Here is a 20,624-nt window from a genome sequence, read left to right as displayed (position 1 = left end):
AAGATCAACAGCTAAAATAGTTAGTATCATTTACAATCGTCTTTATAATTATTTTGTTGACCAATTTATAATTAAAGGTTAACTGAGACGAATGTCCATCTCAAGCAGCTGTGAGATCTTCGCTATGTTTATGACAGCTTTGCGGGTATGTTCAAGCCATTGGGAGAGCTGTTCGTTGTTAGAAAGGGGCTTGCTCATTTGGATGGTCCTCTGTGGACGGTCAATGGCCAAGTACCCATCATAGTTAACCAGAGCAAGCTCAACGTCTATGGGATCGCAGCCAACCAATTGTGCAAGGTTATCAATCGTTGTGTTGTTATAAAAGCGCATTATCTGAGCCACAAACTCCTCTATGTAAGAGGACTTGCATAGCCCCCATGTGAGTTCTATTTCGGTATCTGTCATAGCCTCATAATCAGAACAAACGCTTTCGTAGACACTGGAAAACAATGATGGCGAAAATAACTCTATCTTTGCTGTGTAGGTGTCCTGCTTTAGATTACTAGCATCATAGGCTAGGTCTTGAGGAAGCGGAATATATGCCGTGGCAGGACAGACCCGGCCTTCCTTAAAGTCTTCCTCAATCTTCTGCCAGGGATGCAGGGGAGACCTGAAGATAGACTTTGCAAATGGATGTATGAGGGAGGAAACACACCTGTGAGCCCGCGTGCAGTAAAAGATATTCTCGGCATAGAGGGTCGAAGCCCTCATTTGCTTCACGACACCGGAGACCTTAGAGAACCCAGCAAGAAGACCTGCAATAGCGGCAGTCGAAAGGAGTGTAGAGCATTTCATGAGGTCATCATTTGAGAGCTGGGAATCCTTGTTTAACTCGGGTCTGTCTAGCACCGCTAGATACGTTGATGCAGCTGCCCATGCCGCCTCGCAGAGTGCATCCATTCGCTTGTCTCCGAGTGCAATAAGGTATCTCGCTATGTAGTATCGTCGCTGAGCAAGACTAAGACGAACTCCCAGGTCCAAATCACCTTTACGGTACACCGCTGCTGTTGTAGCCTTCAGTGTCTTTTCCTTAATGCGATTCACAATTATCTCGGCCAGTACAAGCTCTCTAAAGTAAAGAGCAACATCTAGCTGCTCAAGGGTGTACTCTATTCTCTCAATGTATGCAAGAGTAGCGGCGACATCCGCTGACAGAGTCTCAGCTATCTTTAGCGCACCGTTACGCTCTCCTGCTCTACGGTACATGCGAAGTAACCTGATCGATTGTCTCACATTTATGGCCTCAACAACAATCAAATGCCCGATGATCCCAGTAAACTTTTGTAGTAATGGCTCTAGCGTAGAATAGTCAGATTGGTCGTCGTAGTTCTTTTGTAGGTACTCCTCCAACACGGTCCCACATCGGACGATGGCCTCGTTGGTCTGGGAGCGCCGTCTGATCAGGTTCCCAAAGAGGTTGATAGCGTCCTCGACCTTTCCCACCTCCAGAAGAGCTTGAAGAAGCCCAGCTGCGTAAATTGGAGTTGCTACAGCGTCGGACGTCAGCCTGGCCCCTCGCTCCAGGTCTTCCAGCTGCTCCATGACACTTTCCAATGAATCTGGTGATGCATCCAGTCTCGCTAGATGCTCCGCTAAGGTAGCCTCTGCTTCTGTCCGGATCCTCTGCTCCCTCTTGGCTTGACCATCCATGGTTCTTATTATTCTTGCCACAAATCCTTAAAACCATACTTTTACAATTTAAAAGTTATAGCGATTAGGCCCCTTGTAGCGGTGGTTTACAGTGGGGAGTGAATGGTGGTCGTGTACGTGGGTGGACTTTCAAAGAACACAACAGAGGAAAGCCTGCGGGAGCTATTTAGTCGGCGGGTACAGATCAAAAGCGTGGAACTAAACAGAAAGCACGTCAGGGTCTTCAATGACATAGAGAAGGCTCCTGTATTTGCTTTTTTGGACTGTGTCTGTGACGAGGACCAATTGGCCAAGGTCCTAGCGTACAATAAATGCTACTGGAATGGAACGTACCTTCGAGTCCAAGTAGCTAGAAAAGGGCCGTACATGCACGTGCCAAAGACCTCTGAAGAGAAGTCCCAAACGGATGTACAAAGGTTGCCCGAACCACACATAGAGCCTGACTCGCATTGCGCATCTACGACACAACACGTGGACATGTCTAGGCCTTCCGAGGATGCTGTGCCATCCCATCCTCGTAGAAAACGCGTACGTGTGTTCGATACCCTGAGGTCTAGCATCTGTTCCTGAGCTTCTCGTGCGCCTCCCCTATAATGGCTGCTATGTACTTAGACCCTCCACGGTCTGGGTGCGCCTTGGCCAAAAGTGAACGATAGTTTTTGGTGACCTCTGCATCGGTACTAAAACGTGATGTGTTTAGGACCAGCCTGGCTTCATGGGAACTTAGAGGAGAGCTAATCTCCCCCTTCCAGCTCCTTGGAGGACTAGTCACAATGACTCTAGGGTCTTTCCGTAAATACGAATAAAACCCCGCTACCACGCCGGCAACCAACGACAAAGGAAAGCGATTCTCGCTCAGTACACGTAGCATTGGAATTTATTCTATTCAGACAAAGGTTGATGGCTCAATTACCTTGGCGTCCTCTAACCTTTGAAGCTCGTCTCCAATAAAAGAGAGAGCCCAGACTACAGACGTTGGGGTTTCTAGAACATCCCAGTCCATGATGCTCTCGTCATCCTTGAGTGCGTCCTGAATGGTGGCCAGATTGCTTGCAGGCCGAAAGCTTGTGGTTTCATATACGCAGCCAGTCTCCAGCATGGCATCAAAAGAAGAGTTGGATGCGTAAGACACAATCATAGCCCTGCCACTGCTCACGCCGAAACGGATAAGGTGATCCGTCACTTCACGTCCAAATGCCTTATCGAGAACTATTATCCCTAAGTTTGCGTTGACTATCGCATGCAGGAGAGCTGCACGAACAATTCCCACGTTCTTGAATGGCAATACTCCCCTCATTTTCAAGTCGTACCATTGACGCTTGGTCAGCAAATCTGGTACCTCATTACTATTTATGTCAATTTCATTCGGCTCACACAGCAGTTTCTCCCAGGGTAGGTAGCTTGATAACGACAGCTCAACGTCTGTCAGGTCACACTGCTGTAATCTTTCGACAACCCTTTCAATGATGGCATCTGTGTCTGCAGGAAAAGACCACTTTGGCTCACCCTCACCGGGAAGCAGTGTGGTCTTGTAGAACACAAGAAGACAATTTAACGCAACTGGAATAAGCATCCGAAGATAACGAAACCTCTGCCGCTCTAGGCTTAGTAGTAAGTTGTCGAAGATGGAAATGGCTACATTAATGCGTAGGTCGTGGTCCATGGGGAGGATGGGGAAGAGGGTCGTGTAAAAGATCTGATTTGCAGGGAGGAGGGTCTCGAGAAGACCGGTGATCAGTTCCTCCCGTCTGGAGTTTTCGCTCCTTGTACTGTCTGGGCTCTGGACAACGGCACGTCCCGACTTTGTGAGTTCATAGAAGCAGTTTAGAAAAAGGGACGCAAAGTTGCCAGGATGCACAGTGTCACTTATGAGAGTATTCTTGAGCTTACCGAGGGGGAGGGAGGGTAGATCCGGATCGGCTACTTGCGCAGCAAGATACAAATCCTGCACAGTAGTGTATGGGGTAGAGTTGCCTATCCTCAAGGAGTTGAATGCAGCATTGACATAGCTATCTATTACCTGTGGCGTCATGCTGGTCTCTTTTCCTTGTTTTGAGCGCCGCCCACCGGTCTGACCGTCTCGCTGCGTACGAGGATAATACTCGGCGACAGGTATCTGAAATACAAACGTGTCTGTTTTTCTGGCTACATGTATCTCCTCAACAGGAGGAACGTCTATGGTGCTGGCCTTAACGTTCTCGGCCGATGATTCGCTGTCTTCGCCTTTTGTCCGGCGTCGAGAGGACGACTTCTTACCAGCTATCATCTTCTTGTCTCGAGATAACTTCCTTTTGTTGTCAAGCACTACTTCTGTTACCTGTAGTGCTGCAGGGTCATGTAGGAGTTGTGGATACTGAATACCTGGATGTGGCCTACAAAAGATTACCCTACACCGTGGGCAAGTGTAGTGAATCTTTTCAGCTAGCAATGCGTTGTAGATACCATCACACTGTTGATGGAGCCACTCCTTACAAAGATCACATTGTATCCAGTCACCACCTGTTTCAATGAGCTCACACTTGTGATTAGAGCATAGGATACACAAGTCAGACTGTTGGGCACCTGCTGGAAGTTTTCTGAGCTCGTTGAGATGTTCGTTAACAATGGAGACACTTGTGCCAAACACTTGAATAAGTCGTGGCTGCAGGCGGCGGTACATCTGTTGAAGGTAATAGTGACATGCCTCGACGTTGTTGCGCGTCTCCGGAGTGAGTGAGATGCTAGACTCGCGCTCTTCCTCCATTCAATTTTTAGAGCCATAAATACCGGGGAGTTATACTTACTTTAGCTTTACTTAAGAGCACACTTTATTAGGAACTCTGCTGCTTCTGGCCATACCGAGTAAAGGATAGCCACTATCCGTGTCTTTGCATCCAAGCAGCACGCGCGCTTGCCTGACAGAGCGGCAGAGACGATTTCCTTGGCTACGTCTTCTGCAGAGCGGGCAGTCCGTGCTTGAGGATTGGGAAGGCCGTTGCCACGAGCGTTCATCCGGAGTCTGGTTGCAATCCAGCCAGGGTAAGCAGTCGTTACATTCATTCCGTCGAGCCGCATGGATTCGGCGAGGTTGTGTATTCCAGCCTTTGATGCAGCGTACACACATCTGTTCGGCATCGGAAGCAAGCCCTGTGGAGAGGAAATGAATATGTAACGACCTGCATGGATGCCAGCAGAAAGCACAGCAGGGGCAGTCAAATTGATCGATGCGATAGAGCGGGCATCACTTACGCTTATATCGGCAGATACCTGCCCGACACCAGCGTTATTAACAAGGTGGAAGACGCTCTTGTCGCGAAGATACTCCACCACCTTTATGCACTCTGACTCTACCTCTAGATCTGCGGCAAGAACGGTAACGGAGGCCTTTTCTCCGAACTTCTCAATTAGTGCATGCTTAGCACGCTCTAGATTTTCATGCTTTCTTCCTATCAGAAGCAGCGGATGCCCCAGAGCAGCATACTCATGTGCTAAGGCCTCGCCAAGGCCAGAGCCTCCCCCAGTTATCACGCAGAGCCCACTATCACCGGTTAGCAGAGATCTACGCGCGGATTTGCGTTCACTAGCTAGCCTAGAGATCCGCGCTAGCAGAACGGTTGTAAAAAGCAAAAGAAGATAAACCCAGAAAGACAGCATCTTTTAGTTTATATTTGGGGCTGGCAGCAATGAGTAGAAAGTAAAAGACCCGGGATACGCATTCCTAAGAAGCAATGTGGCTCCTGCCAAGTAAAATTGGATCCATAAAAACTGAGCCTTTCATTACACGATTTAAAATGCGCAGTACTTGGTTTTCGGAGTTAGTCAACCTTTGTAATTCCGTGCCGCAAGGACCGGTTTCTCCTGAGAACCAAGACCAGTACTGCACCATAATTATGATGCTTCAGCTCCTGCTTTCTCCCCCGTCCTATAATATGGATATGGTTTTAAATCTTCTTTACATCCTCGACATCTTCTGTGACTATGACCAGTCCTCTAAGGGAGAGCAACATCTTCTTGAGGGACAAGGGCTTCTTCAAAAGATGTACTTTGCAGAGTGTGGCATCCCGACATTCAACCTAGATGATAAGGAGCCCGGGAAACTCAACCCTAAGGGTCAGGGAGTTACTAATTCTGGTTGCCCTATTATGCCAGCCACATACATAGGCATTACAGAGGCTTCCGTTCTACTCTTTGATGTGATGGGAGACAGAACAGTTTTGAGATCCATCTACTACTATATGGCTCGCTGGATGGTAGACAATAACCTTAGCGGCCCAATTCTGACTAATACTCTGCGTGAAAGGATCCTCCAACAGAATGAAGATAAAGGAACTAACATGAGTTTGAGGGAGTTAGATGATAATCCGGCTACCATCGGACCACAGAAATTCCACCAGCTTGTCAGTATTGAGCTTCTTTCCATTATACTTTTTCCTATTCTGGCAGTGACTAGGTACAGCATGACGGCCAAACCCGTGACAGACTTTCCCTTGTTCTTCGTTTGTGATAATAATAATGGGAAGAAGGAGTATCCCTTTATTAATATTTCTGATATCACAGAGTCTGCTGGACTAGAACCCATTATGGTTCCTAGCCTGATCCTCAGCAGTGGTCTAAGTGACCTCTTCTTGAAGTACAAGAGTAGCTTTACGTTTGAGCCCTATTCCTATCAGTGTTCTGCTGTGGATGGGATGCATAGACGGCGGAATACCTCCAACAAGACGTTTGGCTGCCTCGTATTCGATTTGATTGAAAAGGTAGTTGCTGTCCTAGATAGGAGGGATATAGATGTCAGCCGAAGCATTATCATAGCAATCATTGAGTATCTAATGGAGTTCCCGTCTCTTTTCCACGAGTATGCATCGCTCTATGGATGGAGACAAGATCCCAATTCGTATTCGACAATTTATACGGATATTACAAGAAAGTACTGTCAAACAATAATGGCTACAAGCCAAAAGTTGTTGGACCTTTGCTTTATGACGGTGTTCTTCCATGGCCAAATTGACAGCATTGACGATGTGGATTTGGAGCCCATGGGCGATACAGATGATGAGCTTGTGCTTTCCAGTTCTGCTCAGGAATTGGCATCTAAACTTCTGGAAGGGGACGAGCAATACTTCATGGACTTTTTCTCCAAGTTCGTTAACTTGACTGTTCAACATACCAGGATTGAGGCAGGGTTTTTGGCGGCTCTCGGCATGCACAACTTAACGCTTAGTGACCCGGTCTATCGATCTCTTTCTCTGGCCATTGCAAATGGGTGTAACGCTGGCTCTGTTAGGTCTCCTATTGACATGTTTTCGGAACACTATTACTACATGCATTCGGATGTCATGTATCTCTTTCTCACCGGTCTTGAGTATGTTGTGTTCCTTCTACGGGCAACCTCAGTCTATATTCCCTCTGTTGGCCCAGAAGATCATGAGATATACCGAGAGACATATATGTTTCTTAACCACGATGATGTGCTGCAGATAGTATGCAATGCGTTTGGTCTGCAAACAGAAACGGAGGATTTTATGACACTCTTACGTAAAACGTTGGACGATATCATTTCCGTGAAGGATAAGAGCAAGACAGATTATATTCACTCGGTCGTGTCATCTTTCTTCTTATCAACCATCACAGAGATAGACGCTATGTATTATCGCCGCACTGAACGCCACATATCTGTCACTACGCAGTTGCTAGAGCAGCCCGTCCAGAACTTGCAATTTACTACCAATATTGTATCTCAGAAGGCTCCGAAGGAGGCTACTTTAATGTTCACAGCGTGTCCTGTGGATGCTTGTTTTCAGTCTGATCCTCCTGAGAGTGCTAAGAGTGCTGCCAAGGCGAAAGCTGACACGTCGGTGGATCAAACCGTCCTTGAAGTGGTCACTGAGAAAGCCAGCCTCCTTACTGAGATATTTCGGAAGTTCTTAGAGGAGAATCCGGCGAGTGTCGACGCACTGTGGCCTGAAAGCGAATATTCCAAGCAAACTACCTTATTTGAGAGCAAGTACGATATCTTATATCGCACGCTTCAGGATATATGTTCATACTCCTCTCAGACGTATAAGGATATGGCATCAGTGATGGAGGCGTACAGGCTTCCGGCCCATTCGGCACTGAAGACAAGAAACTCAATGATTAAACGCAGCTACATAGGAGGCGTTTATAGAAATAGTCCAGAATGGTATATTACTCAGGCCATTCGCAACTATCTAATGATACCGGACATCAGATCATCGTTGAAACGTATTGCTAAAGTCTCTTGTATCTCTACGGGGATATTCCTTCTTCAGGTCGGGGATCTGCACACAGATTCCGTAGCTTCAGCTCTTATACAGTCACCACTGGATTTGGCAAAGCTGCAGGGCATTTGCTCACCAAGCAGGTATGGGCTGGCGCTTCTCTTTACAAGAGAGAAGGACGGATCCCTCATCTTCACCGATGCCCATTCTGTTTTTTACTTGACAGACTCTGCGCTAATAGCACTCATGACTGACGAAGACTCAGATTTGCTCTCTTCTAGAATCAACGAAGTGACCGTCTTTGCCTCTTCAGTTGAACATGCAGCCTCACATTCCTTGTTCGGCGACTTTGTTCCCGATACAGGCTCTTTAGAAATGGTCTGCAACGGCAGATCTTACTATAACTTGGATAAGTGCAAATTTTGTAGAATTCAAGAGGCAATTTATCATGGGAGAGATAAGGTGCAAAATAACCTCAAAGATACGAGGCAGTTGGTGGCCCCTCTCACTGACTTTCACAATATATTCTTCAAGCGTCTTGTTCACCTTGCCCAAGAAGACAAGGGTCTGGATCTCTTCCAGTTTAGAAATGCTATTTTAGACAGGCTGTGCTCAAGTAACAAAGATATTATCTCTATGCTCCAGTCCAGTGGACACTTCTTTATTTCTAATGCTCCATCTGGCAGCGGAGCATCCATTTCCTTTGTCTCTTCTGGCAGCAAGGTCTACAGTGAGTCTGAATTGAAGGGCCTGGAGATGAACAGGTCCGTGTGCTCGATCTATTCAGAGGAACGCTATCTACGAATCCGCCTCCAAGAACATGGGATTGCAGATCTTTCAAAGATAATTTGTCAATGCGCCATGAAGAGTATTTTCAGGCCTGGTAAAGATATCTTCAATAAGCTTACTCTGACTGCTCCACTGAGAGCGGCCTTCGACGAGTGTATGGCCGGATGTGAAGCGTCCTCGGTGCCAGACTCTGTCCCACCATCCTTATGGATATTGGCAGACAGTCCAAATTTCTTTGTGGTTCACTATAGCGAATTATCATATGAGATTTTGCGAATGTGTGAGCAACTAGGGGCTAACTTGGCCTGTATAACAGATGTCTTCGATGGAATTGGACCTAAAGAGCATTTTCTTATCAAAGTTTTCCATGTTATTCTGTCCCTTATAGATCCGAACTTCGGTAAAGTCCTTCTTGAGAAACTGAATGAGAAGATCATTAAGGCAGATGTGAGTGAGAGGAAGCAAACATCTACAGGCCGCTTGGTCGGTGGAACGTGGAAATACTTAGAACTTATAAAGGAAACGACAGAGAAGGATTATGCTGATAAAAAGCCGTCTAAGATAGCGTTGAAGTTCGCCTCGGAAGCGAAGAGGAACCTGAGTTATTTAGTGACAACAATGAAGCCGTTCGTTTCCCAAGTTATGGCGCGTATTCCCGTGAAGTTTATGACGGTTGGGCAGTTTAATAAGCTTGGATGCCCATCAACTCTAGAGGATTTGGTTATTATTGTGAAAAGCAGGGACTGCAATATAGATGACACTCGTAGATTGCTTCCTAGGTCTGCTTGTACTATTGAGCTCCTCGTGGATGAGATCTGACGTCATCCTTATCTCTTCCAATCATTGCCAATCTTCCTAGTATACTGCTGCTGGAATTGCTAGCTGAACGGTAGGAATAGGGTGGGTTGAGGTGGCTGCTATCTGGTGCTAGAGAAGAATTATTTGCCGCTGTTGTAGACTCAACTACCGAGGGCGCCACTGATCCCCCACGAACGGAGTGAAGCAACGGGCTTGTATCTTGCGATGGAAGGGGGAGACTCTGGCCAGGTTCTTCTGTCACAAGCCAGTGGGCTTTTGTCCGGATTACATCTATAACAAACGCAACGTATTCCGGAAGCCTCAGATAGGTATCGTCCGCCGGAGGTGAGTATGATAGTTCTGCATCTCTTTCTGATAGGGTTTTCAAGGCATCTATTGTATTAGCAACCAGAGATTTGTAAAGAGATAATTCCTCGCTTCTTTGATTCAGGTGTATACACTCGTGCGCCAGGCGATCAGCAGTGGTCGTGGATTCCGTTAGATCTGCGCGAATGTTTGTTATCAGACAATCCTTCTCGTTCAGTAGCTCCTTCAGTGCATTTAGCTCGCGATCACTAGACTCGGTCCGTACCTCCTTTAGCTGTTGATGCAGGATGAGAATTTGCTCATTCTTGGCGGCCATTTCATGAGAATATGCCTCCATCTGTCCCATATAGACTTCTATCTTAACGCACATGTCCGATAGGCCTGCCTCCAACTCGCAGATGCGATGCTTCAGGTCTTTGATTTGAGCGTCTTTTTCCGTTAGAGCGGCTCTACTCTGTTCATGCCATTCCGTGGATAGTCTAGCAATTGTCTCTGCCATGTCTTTGATTACTGGCAAGATTGATTGAAAGGAGACCTGTTGTGCAGCATCTTTGGGGCTGTTACAACATTCTAACAATTCATCAAGCTGCCGTTTAAGATGGCTCAAGGTAGGAGACTCGTCAGTGCGCCAGAGGAGTGCTCCTTGCCGTGCATTTGGCTGTGTGTTTGTGTTTAAAATAGGTGTATTGCCTACACAGATCCTGGCGTGAAGACGCTCAGCCAGGTCCGCGACCTTAGAAGACGCTATAGGCCAGCTTTTAACTAGGTTGGTGGCGACCTTCTCACCGAATAGTTCTTCACAAAGACAGAAAATGGCTGTTTTTGTGGGGTGCTGGGGGTGTTTGTGGAAATAAAGAGAAAGGATGTTCCCGACTAATTGTTGATCTGTTAATATGGTATAGAACGTTGAAAATGCAATAGCTGGATCGATGGCTTTGTTGTAGATTCCGTCTGCAGCTAGTTTGCCAAGAACATCTACAAAAACATCAATCATAAATTCAGGGTAAATTTAATTTATTAGGGGATTCTTTCTCTATTAGATGCCTTCGGCTGTACACACAGGTCGTTTTGGTCTCAGAAGCAATCGTAGTAATTACCAGAATTATCGGGCAGCAGACGTTTTTTAGGGCAGAGAAAGATTTCCTGAGAAATGAGGTGCACCTGATTGCTGGTGACAATGCAGTGGCTTCGGCAGTGTTATGGCCCGGGCCTCTTCAGCCGCGCTTGATGGAACCCGACGGCGCGCCAGGCGACGGGACAGGGCACCGGCCGTCTCTAGAGCATGCAGGAGGCGGGGCTTGTGAGCCCATAGGCGTCTGGCCTGCCAGCTGGGGCTACCTCGGTGACGAGGCCCAGGGTGATGCAGCGTGGATGACCCTGTGCGCGTGTGCTCTGTGATGACGGGCCTGACGGGGAGTGCAGCAAGGTTATGGGAATGGGCTCCGTCTGGGCCAGGGCCCCAGAGCTCTTTCTGTCGCAGGGAAGAATAGGGCAGTGCGGTGCAAGGGAGGCATCCGGCAAGATGCTGGGAAACTGGCCCGTTGCGGTAAGTCACGGGGGCTGCTAAATACAGTGTCTCTTTTCTTAAGCAAAAGACAGGCAGAGTGGATGATTGCGGAGGCTGCAGTGTCCGTGGTAGATCGCGGCATCGCAAGGTGGCTGGGTCCGTGCTGGTGTGTCTGTCCGGGCTCCAAGTGCGCTCTGAGGATCACCTGCTGATGGACCGGAAGGCCCGAGAAGTGATGCGCTGCCCCTGTCATCGCGGGCAGCGCCCCGTGGCACGCACTCGAGCCAGCGCCTCCTGGTGGCCAGAAGCAGAGCAGAGGCAGACGGCCGGTCGTGCATCCGTCCAGGCAGCTCACTGCATGTAGAGCGAAGAAGACCACCTGCGCCGCTCGGGTTATCGCTCAGCATCAAGTGCGGATGGAAGGCTGGGCCCGGCAACCAGGGCGCCGACCTGCACGCTCCCGTCAGCCATCCCAGGCCGGTCAGAAGCCAGGCTCGACAGGCAGTGCAAAAGCCAGGGAAGCCAGCGTGACCATCGGGCCCGCGTTTGAATGCTAAAAAACTTGGGCAGCGATGGCGACTGTCGTCTTCCTGGGAGGGCGCCTCTTCGCACAGGGTCAGCCGTCCTGGCCCTGCATGCTGGGTGCGCGGCTTGGGGGCGCGCTGTGCTAGTTGCGGGCCTGCCAGGCGCTGCAGCCTACGAATAGCACGGACGGATGCAACGGGGTGTTCGAGCAGTGTACTGTCATTGTCCCAGAGAGCTGTGGTTCTAACCATGCGCCCTACACCGGCTCGGCATACCCCTGCTGCTTCCGCTGCTGGTCTGTCTGCCACTTGTTTATTATAGCGGGGGGCGCATACGCTTATAGTGTCGTCTAGGCACTGTAGTGGTCTTCTCGGACGGTGCATGTATATTCACATGATGGCCGATGGGTGGAGCGGCTGCCTGATCTCAGAGCTCTCATTGCAACAAGGCGGGGCGTCGGCTGTCTACACGCCTCTAAGCGAGCCCGCGACCTCTGTGCAGATGCCTGTTCGCCGCGCTCCATAGTGACGGCTGTACACCCAGAAGGGGTCGCAGAATCCTCCGCTGTCCTTCGAGGTGGACCACGGCTTGTGCACAGGCTAGCGACGGGGCCTGCGCACCAGCTGCTATGGGCCCAGTCTGCCGGGCACCTGGATCACAGTGCACGTCAAGACCGCACACTCGTTTGCATGCTCGCTGCTAATGTTGAACAGAACTGCGAGGGGTCTGTCTCTGGCCATCCTCGCCTTAGTGCTTGGCCCTTGATGACACGCCTCAGCAGAGGATGGTGTCTTCTAAGTACTCGGAAGACTATCTGTGCATGACGGTTCCTAGAGAGTCGGTTCGCACAGAAAGTGTAGATGTGCCCGGCGGGCTGGCGGGGTAGGGCTGGGGCTACAGAGACTAGCCATTAGCCCGGATTACAGCAGGGACACCTGTAGTGCCTCCTCGGCTCCTAAGCGTGGAAAGGCCGTAGAACTTGCAGATGAGTTGGAGGCTGGTTTTTGATTTTATGCATTTGCAGCAGAGCAGAGTTTACTGAAGGTCCACTTTTTCTGAAGTCGAGGAGCCTCATCTCCTCCTCACACACGGTGAGATGATCGATTGTAGAGGTGTATTGTGCAAACCGGTGGCAGTCAGCGTATCTATTATCCAAACATACTGCCTGCGTCCTCCTGTGGCAAACCACCACCAGGGCCCAATCTACACAGCTGCTCTGGCATCTGTCGGGCAATCATCACCTTTGGTCGAATGATTGCTGTACCTTACACATCTTGAGCCATCCGTCGACCAGGTGGTGCCATAAGCTCTTGTCCCCTACTTGTCCACCCGATGCATACTCTGAGCGCCGTCAATTCACTCACGTCTGCACTACTCATCTGGATGCCCCCACTCTTCAAGAGCACATGCCCGCAGCCGATGCTCCGTATTACAAGAGGAGCCAGCCGGGCCACTGCGCTGTGCATAGCTCTCCTGGGCGTATTGTTATGCGCGCCCAGCCTTTCCATCTATAAGTCACCACGCAGCTCTTTCCCACCGTCTCGCGTCCACATGTGCGCCAGCGCCGCCGAGCTTTTGTGGTCTCGAGGGGCCCCTGATGCATGGAGCGCTTGCGCAAAGTCCTTCCACCACTGACCCAAGCCGACCCCTCGCAAGATCCTCAGCGGAGTTGCATCCGAGATGTGTGCCTGCGTTGCTGTCCAGGTGCATGTGCCGGCCCTGGTGCTTCCCACAAGCTTGCGAGCATCGAGCTGGCCTCTACCGAACCGTATCAGAAGTCAACACCAGGATGTAGTCCCCTCGGTTGGGCTCTGCAGGCTTCCAGAGCTACGCATCAAAAGGCCGTTCTTCTTTGCGTCGTGTAACGTAGGAAAATGCATCGAGCTACCACACCCTCTCCGTGTGGCGTGGTTTACGACGGGGGACGGGATCCCCGTACTCACTGTCTATCTGCCCAGGACCAGCCCAGTCCGGGTTGACGATGACAAGCGAGCATCGCCCGGCTCCTTGTCAGCAAGTGGGAACTTCCGCCACCCCAGTACCCACAGCAAAGGGTGCTGATCATGAGCCCGGCCAACCACTGGCAGAAGGACAAGACACCCAGGCTCCCGTTCCTTCCACTGATGGTAGCCCACTATGAAGAGCCCTTTGCCGCCTGCACCAACAACCTCAGGCACTGTGGGTCAGAGTGCCTCCATAGTGAACAGCGGTAGCACTATGATGATCTGGGGTAACAGGAGTCCCGGCCTATCAACTCAGGAGGCAGCACGCTTTGGGCAGTGCTTCCCTCCTGTCCAGATCTGGGAGGGCTGGCTGCCTTCCGAACCCCACCTGGCACCTTGTTATGCGATGGGGAGCCTTAGTAGCATTTAGTACACAAGATCAGAGCTATGCACACACCAGGCGAGAGCGTCTCATGGGCTTACCTCTGTTGGTCCGCACTTCCACGGACCCGGTATCTCCTCTAGGGACTGCAAGAGAGCACAGAAGGCTGTGGCCAGGGAGCAAAGGAGCCTGGAGAGGAGCTGCTAGCGGCTGGGCTACTGGAGCAGGAGGAGCATCGCTGCTCACTTAGGATTTCTTGGTCCCGCATGCACAGAGATCTCGGAGTCCGTGCCTGATGGGGAGAGCAGGTTGTACAAGGGACGCGTTTGCTATTTAAATCTACACCTTACCTCTGCAAAGGAAGCCGACAAACATACTGACAGCAATGTACAAGAGTGCACCCCGAACGATCATTCCACAAGAGAGGTGCGATCTGAGCCTGGCCCTCACTGGTCCTGTTTCTATTGAAGCCAGGGGGAACCGCACTATCAGCTGGCCTTCGATGGGCATGCTATCATCTCGTCCTTCTCCAGTCTAACTGATCAGGAAGAGCGAGAGCGGCTGTCTCTCACTGCTCGCGGCAACACACAAGTCTGACAGAAGAGCAGTGGCACGTGTACTCCGGCTAATGTTGGTAGGATTTCTCCTAGTTTGTGTAACAGTGCTGGCAAAGCACAACGAGAAGACCGCGCAGTGCGACGATGGTAATGGCTACCAGCTCCAGGGCGACGCGTGCGTCAAGGGACAGGCCAACGCGTGCCCGACGCTGGAAGGGGCCGGGTGCGAGACGTGCGACTTGAGCGGCGGGGAAACCTGTCTTACATGCAAGGATAAAGCGCAATACGTCGCGGCCAACAAGAAGAGCTGCAAGGCCGCCTGCACTGCCCCGGAAGAGGTAATAGACCCGGCTGCCGGCTCGGCGAAGGCCTGCAAGTGCGACGATGGTAATGGCTACCAGCTCCAGGGCGACGCGTGCGTCAAGGGACAGGCCAACGCGTGCCCGACGCTGGAAGGGGCCGGGTGCGAGACGTGCGACTTGAGCGGCGGGGAAACCTGTCTTACATGCAAGGATAAAGCGCAATACGTCGCGGCCAACAAGAAGAGCTGCAAGGCCGCCTGCACTGCCCCGGAAGAGGTAATAGACCCGGCTGCCGGCTCGGCGAAGGCCTGCAAGTGCGACGATGGTAATGGCTACCAGCTCCAGGGCGACGCGTGCGTCAAGGGACAGGCCAACGCGTGCCCGACGCTGGAAGGGGCCGGGTGCGAGACGTGCGACTTGAGCGGCGGGGAAACCTGTCTTACATGCAAGGATAAAGCGCAATACGTCGCGGCCAACAAGAAGAGCTGCAAGGCCGCCTGCACTGCCCCGGAAGAGGTAATAGACCCGGCTGCCGGCTCGGCGAAGGCCTGCAAGTGCGACGATGGTAATGGCTACCAGCTCCAGGGCGACGCGTGCGTCAAGGGACAGGCCAACGCGTGCCCGACGCTGGAAGGGGCCGGGTGCGAGACGTGCGACTTGAGCGGCGGGGAAACCTGTCTTACATGCAAGGATAAAGCGCAATACGTCGCGGCCAACAAGAAGAGCTGCAAGGCCGCCTGCACTGCCCCGGAAGAGGTAATAGACCCGGCTGCCGGCTCGGCGAAGGCCTGCAAGTGCGACGATGGTAATGGCTACCAGCTCCAGGGCGACGCGTGCGTCCAAGCGTGGACTGAGCGGGGGCGCACAGCGGCGCATACGTCGCGGCCCGGAGCCGGCCCTGGGAAGAGGTGCCGGCCGGCGGGTGGTGCCGATGGAAGGACCGTGGCGACCTGTCAGGACAGGCCGGGCCGGGGGGGGGGGGCGGACGGCGGCGGGGAAACCTGTCTTACATGCAAGGATAAAGCGCAATACGTCGCGGCCAACAAGAAGAGCTGCAAGGCCGCCTGCACTGCCCCGGAAGAGGTAATAGACCCGGCTGCCGGCTCGGCGAAGGCCTGCAAGTGCGACGATGGTAATGGCTACCAGCTCCAGGGCGACGCGTGCGTCAAGGGACAGGCCAACGCGTGCCCGACGCTGGAAGGGGCCGGGTGCGAGACGTGCGACTTGAGCGGCGGGGAAACCTGTCTTACATGCAAGGATAAAGCGCAATACGTCGCGGCCAACAAGAAGAGCTGCAAGGCCGCCTGCACTGCCCCGGAAGAGGTAATAGACCCGGCTGCCGGCTCGGCGAAGGCCTGCAAGTGCGACGATGGTAATGGCTACCAGCTCCAGGGCGACGCGTGCGTCAAGGGACAGGCCAACGCGTGCCCGACGCTGGAAGGGGCCGGGTGCGAGACGTGCGACTTGAGCGGCGGGGAAACCTGTCTTACATGCAAGGATAAAGCGCAATACGTCGCGGCCAACAAGAAGAGCTGCAAGGCCGCCTGCACTGCCCCGGAAGAGGTAATAGACCCGGCTGCCGGCTCGGCGAAGGCCTGCAAGTGCGACGATGGTAATGGCTACCAGCTCCAGGGCGACGCGTGCGTCAAGGGACAGGCCAACGCGTGCCCGACGCTGGAAGGGGCCGGGTGCGAGACGTGCGACTTGAGCGGCGGGGAAACCTGTCTTACATGCAAGGATAAAGCGCAATACGTCGCGGCCAACAAGAAGAGCTGCAAGGCCGCCTGCACTGCCCCGGAAGAGGTAATAGACCCGGCTGCCGGCTCGGCGAAGGCCTGCAAGTGCGACGATGGTAATGGCTACCAGCTCCAGGGCGACGCGTGCGTCAAGGGACAGGCCAACGCGTGCCCGACGCTGGAAGGGGCCGGGTGCGAGACGTGCGACTTGAGCGGCGGGGAAACCTGTCTTACATGCAAGGATAAAGCGCAATACGTCGCGGCCAACAAGAAGAGCTGCAAGGCCGCCTGCACTGCCCCGGAAGAGGTAATAGACCCGGCTGCCGGCTCGGCGAAGGCCTGCAAGTGCGACGATGGTAATGGCTACCAGCTCCAGGGCGACGCGTGCGTCAAGGGACAGGCCAACGCGTGCCCGACGCTGGAAGGGGCCGGGTGCGAGACGTGCGACTTGAGCGGCGGGGAAACCTGTCTTACATGCAAGGATAAAGCGCAATACGTCGCGGCCAACAAGAAGAGCTGCAAGGCCGCCTGCACTGCCCCGGAAGAGGTAATAGACCCGGCTGCCGGCTCGGCGAAGGCCTGCAAGTGCGACGATGGTAATGGCTACCAGCTCCAGGGCGACGCGTGCGTCAAGGGACAGGCCAACGCGTGCCCGACGCTGGAAGGGGCCGGGTGCGAGACGTGCGACTTGAGCGGCGGGGAAACCTGTCTTACATGCAAGGATAAAGCGCAATACGTCGCGGCCAACAAGAAGAGCTGCAAGGCCGCCTGCACTGCCCCGGAAGAGGTAATAGACCCGGCTGCCGGCTCGGCGAAGGCCTGCAAGTGCGACGATGGTAATGGCTACCAGCTCCAGGGCGACGCGTGCGTCAAGGGACAGGCCAACGCGTGCCCGACGCTGGAAGGGGCCGGGTGCGAGACGTGCGACTTGAGCGGCGGGGAAACCTGTCTTACATGCAAGGATAAAGCGCAATACGTCGCGGCCAACAAGAAGAGCTGCAAGGCCGCCTGCACTGCCCCGGAAGAGGTAATAGACCCGGCTGCCGGCTCGGCGAAGGCCTGCAAGTGCGACGATGGTAATGGCTACCAGCTCCAGGGCGACGCGTGCGTCAAGGGACAGGCCAACGCGTGCCCGACGCTGGAAGGGGCCGGGTGCGAGACGTGCGACTTGAGCGGCGGGGAAACCTGTCTTACATGCAAGGATAAAGCGCAATACGTCGCGGCCAACAAGAAGAGCTGCAAGGCCGCCTGCACTGCCCCGGAAGAGGTAATAGACCCGGCTGCCGGCTCGGCGAAGGCCTGCAAGTGCGACGATGGTAATGGCTACCAGCTCCAGGGCGACGCGTGCGTCAAGGGACAGGCCAACGCGTGCCCGACGCTGGAAGGGGCCGGGTGCGAGACGTGCGACTTGAGCGGCGGGGAAACCTGTCTTACATGCAAGGATAAAGCGCAATACGTCGCGGCCAACAAGAAGAGCTGCAAGGCCGCCTGCACTGCCCCGGAAGAGGTAATAGACCCGGCTGCCGGCTCGGCGAAGGCCTGCAAGTGCGACGATGGTAATGGCTACCAGCTCCAGGGCGACGCGTGCGTCAAGGGACAGGCCAACGCGTGCCCGACGCTGGAAGGGGCCGGGTGCGAGACGTGCGACTTGAGCGGCGGGGAAACCTGTCTTACATGCAAGGATAAAGCGCAATACGTCGCGGCCAACAAGAAGAGCTGCAAGGCCGCCTGCACTGCCCCGGAAGAGGTAATAGACCCGGCTGCCGGCTCGGCGAAGGCCTGCAAGTGCGACGATGGTAATGGCTACCAGCTCCAGGGCGACGCGTGCGTCAAGGGACAGGCCAACGCGTGCCCGACGCTGGAAGGGGCCGGGTGCGAGACGTGCGACTTGAGCGGCGGGGAAACCTGTCTTACATGCAAGGATAAAGCGCAATACGTCGCGGCCAACAAGAAGAGCTGCAAGGCCGCCTGCACTGCCCCGGAAGAGGTAATAGACCCGGCTGCCGGCTCGGCGAAGGCCTGCAAGTGCGACGATGGTAATGGCTACCAGCTCCAGGGCGACGCGTGCGTCAAGGGACAGGCCAACGCGTGCCCGACGCTGGAAGGGGCCGGGTGCGAGACGTGCGACTTGAGCGGCGGGGAAACCTGTCTTACATGCAAGGATAAAGCGCAATACGTCGCGGCCAACAAGAAGAGCTGCAAGGCCGCCTGCACTGCCCCGGAAGAGGTAATAGACCCGGCTGCCGGCTCGGCGAAGGCCTGCAAGTGCGACGATGGTAATGGCTACCAGCTCCAGGGCGACGCGTGCGTCAAGGGACAGGCCAACGCGTGCCCGACGCTGGAAGGGGCCGGGTGCGAGACGTGCGACTTGAGCGGCGGGGAAACCTGTCTTACATGCAAGGATAAAGCGCAATACGTCGCGGCCAACAAGAAGAGCTGCAAGGCCGCCTGCACTGCCCCGGAAGAGGTAATAGACCCGGCTGCCGGCTCGGCGAAGGCCTGCAAGTGCGACGATGGTAATGGCTACCAGCTCCAGGGCGACGCGTGCGTCAAGGGACAGGCCAACGCGTGCCCGACGCTGGAAGGGGCCGGGTGCGAGACGTGCGACTTGAGCGGCGGGGAAACCTGTCTTACATGCAAGGATAAAGCGCAATACGTCGCGGCCAACAAGAAGAGCTGCAAGGCCGCCTGCACTGCCCCGGAAGAGGTAATAGACCCGGCTGCCGGCTCGGCGAAGGCCTGCAAGTGCGACGATGGTAATGGCTACCAGCTCCAGGGCGACGCGTGCGTCAAGGGACAGGCCAACGCGTGCCCGACGCTGGAAGGGGCCGGGTGCGAGACGTGCGACTTGAGCGGCGGGGAAACCTGTCTTACATGCAAGGATAAAGCGCAATACGTCGCGGCCAACAAGAAGAGCTGCAAGGCCGCCTGCACTGCCCCGGAAGAGGTAATAGACCCGGCTGCCGGCTCGGCGAAGGCCTGCAAGTGCGACGATGGTAATGGCTACCAGCTCCAGGGCGACGCGTGCGTCAAGGGACAGGCCAACGCGTGCCCGACGCTGGAAGGGGCCGGGTGCGAGACGTGCGACTTGAGCGGCGGGGAAACCTGTCTTACATGCAAGGATAAAGCGCAATACGTCGCGGCCAACAAGAAGAGCTGCAAGGCCGCCTGCACTGCCCCGGAAGAGGTAATAGACCCGGCTGCCGGCTCGGCGAAGGCCTGCAAGTGCGACGATGGTAATGGCTACCAGCTCCAGGGCGACGCGTGCGTCAAGGGACAGGCCAACGCGTGCCCGACGCTGGAAGGGGCCGGGTGCGAGACGTGCGACTTGAGCGGCGGGGAAACCTGTCTTACATGCAAGGATAAAGCGCAATACGTCGCGGCCAACAAGAAGAGCTGCAAGGCCGCCTGCACTGCCCCGGAAGAGGTAATAGACCCGGCTGCCGGCTCGGCGAAGGCCTGCAAGTGCGACGATGGTAATGGCTACCAGCTCCAGGGCGACGCGTGCGTCAAGGGACAGGCCAACGCGTGCCCGACGCTGGAAGGGGCCGGGTGCGAGACGTGCGACTTGAGCGGCGGGGAAACCTGTCTTACATGCAAGGATAAAGCGCAATACGTCGCGGCCAACAAGAAGAGCTGCAAGGCCGCCTGCACTGCCCCGGAAGAGGTAATAGACCCGGCTGCCGGCTCGGCGAAGGCCTGCAAGTGCGACGATGGTAATGGCTACCAGCTCCAGGGCGACGCGTGCGTGATTCCCAACACAAACAAGAGTAGCGGCCTTTCTACAGGCGCCATCGCAGGTATCGCAGTGGCTGCTGTCATCGTTGTAGGTGGTCTTGTTGGCTTCTTGTGTTGGTGGTTCCTCTGCCGCGGGAAGGCGTAGACTTAGCTGT

At 53.9% G+C, this 20,624-nt stretch overlaps 8 protein-coding genes across 8 annotated transcripts; 3 read left to right on the top strand and 5 right to left on the bottom strand.

Moving 5' to 3' along the window:
• Window positions 1–78: 78 nt before the first annotated feature.
• Window positions 79–1,650, bottom strand: GL50803_0016929 (uncharacterized protein; the record flags this gene model as incomplete). Its single annotated transcript, XM_001706311.1, has 1 exon — window positions 79–1,650. The coding sequence occupies one exon, from the start codon at window positions 1,648–1,650 to the stop codon at window positions 79–81; it is 1,572 nt and encodes a 523-aa protein (XP_001706363.1).
• Window positions 1,651–1,752: 102 nt separating this feature from the next.
• GL50803_0093463 (RNA recognition motif-containing protein) lies at window positions 1,753–2,220 on the top strand (the record flags this gene model as incomplete). Its single annotated transcript, XM_001706315.1, has 1 exon — window positions 1,753–2,220. One exon carries the CDS (start codon window positions 1,753–1,755, stop codon window positions 2,218–2,220), a length of 468 nt encoding a protein of 155 aa, XP_001706367.1.
• GL50803_00300001 (Pam18) lies at window positions 2,204–2,521 on the bottom strand (the record flags this gene model as incomplete). Its single annotated transcript, XM_002364103.1, has 1 exon — window positions 2,204–2,521. The coding sequence occupies one exon, from the start codon at window positions 2,519–2,521 to the stop codon at window positions 2,204–2,206; it is 318 nt and encodes a 105-aa protein (XP_002364144.1).
• A 15-nt stretch (window positions 2,522–2,536) lies between these two features.
• Window positions 2,537–4,393, bottom strand: GL50803_008381 (PHD zinc finger domain-containing protein; the record flags this gene model as incomplete). Its single annotated transcript, XM_001706316.1, has 1 exon — window positions 2,537–4,393. One exon carries the CDS (start codon window positions 4,391–4,393, stop codon window positions 2,537–2,539), a length of 1,857 nt encoding a protein of 618 aa, XP_001706368.1.
• A 47-nt stretch (window positions 4,394–4,440) lies between these two features.
• GL50803_008382 (putative Short-chain dehydrogenase) lies at window positions 4,441–5,283 on the bottom strand (the record flags this gene model as incomplete). The annotated part of the gene is made up of 1 exon (XM_001706318.1): window positions 4,441–5,283. One exon carries the CDS (start codon window positions 5,281–5,283, stop codon window positions 4,441–4,443), a length of 843 nt encoding a protein of 280 aa, XP_001706370.1.
• A 137-nt stretch (window positions 5,284–5,420) lies between these two features.
• On the top strand, window positions 5,421–9,473 carry GL50803_0016930 (uncharacterized protein; the record flags this gene model as incomplete). The annotated part of the gene is made up of 1 exon (XM_038045892.1): window positions 5,421–9,473. The coding sequence occupies one exon, from the start codon at window positions 5,421–5,423 to the stop codon at window positions 9,471–9,473; it is 4,053 nt and encodes a 1,350-aa protein (XP_037901617.1).
• On the bottom strand, window positions 9,445–10,773 carry GL50803_00113616 (uncharacterized protein; the record flags this gene model as incomplete). Its single annotated transcript, XM_038045664.1, has 1 exon — window positions 9,445–10,773. The coding sequence occupies one exon, from the start codon at window positions 10,771–10,773 to the stop codon at window positions 9,445–9,447; it is 1,329 nt and encodes a 442-aa protein (XP_037901616.1).
• Window positions 10,774–14,764: 3,991 nt separating this feature from the next.
• GL50803_0050391 (VSP) lies at window positions 14,765–20,614 on the top strand (the record flags this gene model as incomplete). The annotated part of the gene is made up of 1 exon (XM_038046151.1): window positions 14,765–20,614. The coding sequence occupies one exon, from the start codon at window positions 14,765–14,767 to the stop codon at window positions 20,612–20,614; it is 5,850 nt and encodes a 1,949-aa protein (XP_037901615.1).
• Window positions 20,615–20,624: the final 10 nt, after the last annotated feature.

This window comes from Giardia intestinalis, chromosome 1, assembly GCF_000002435.2.
Source record: "Giardia intestinalis strain WB C6 chromosome 1, whole genome shotgun sequence".
In the NCBI taxonomy this organism is placed as follows: Eukaryota; Fornicata; order Diplomonadida; family Hexamitidae; genus Giardia; species Giardia duodenalis.
Note: the sequence above shows the minus strand (reverse complement) of the source record. Positions and strands in the feature narration are given on the sequence as shown.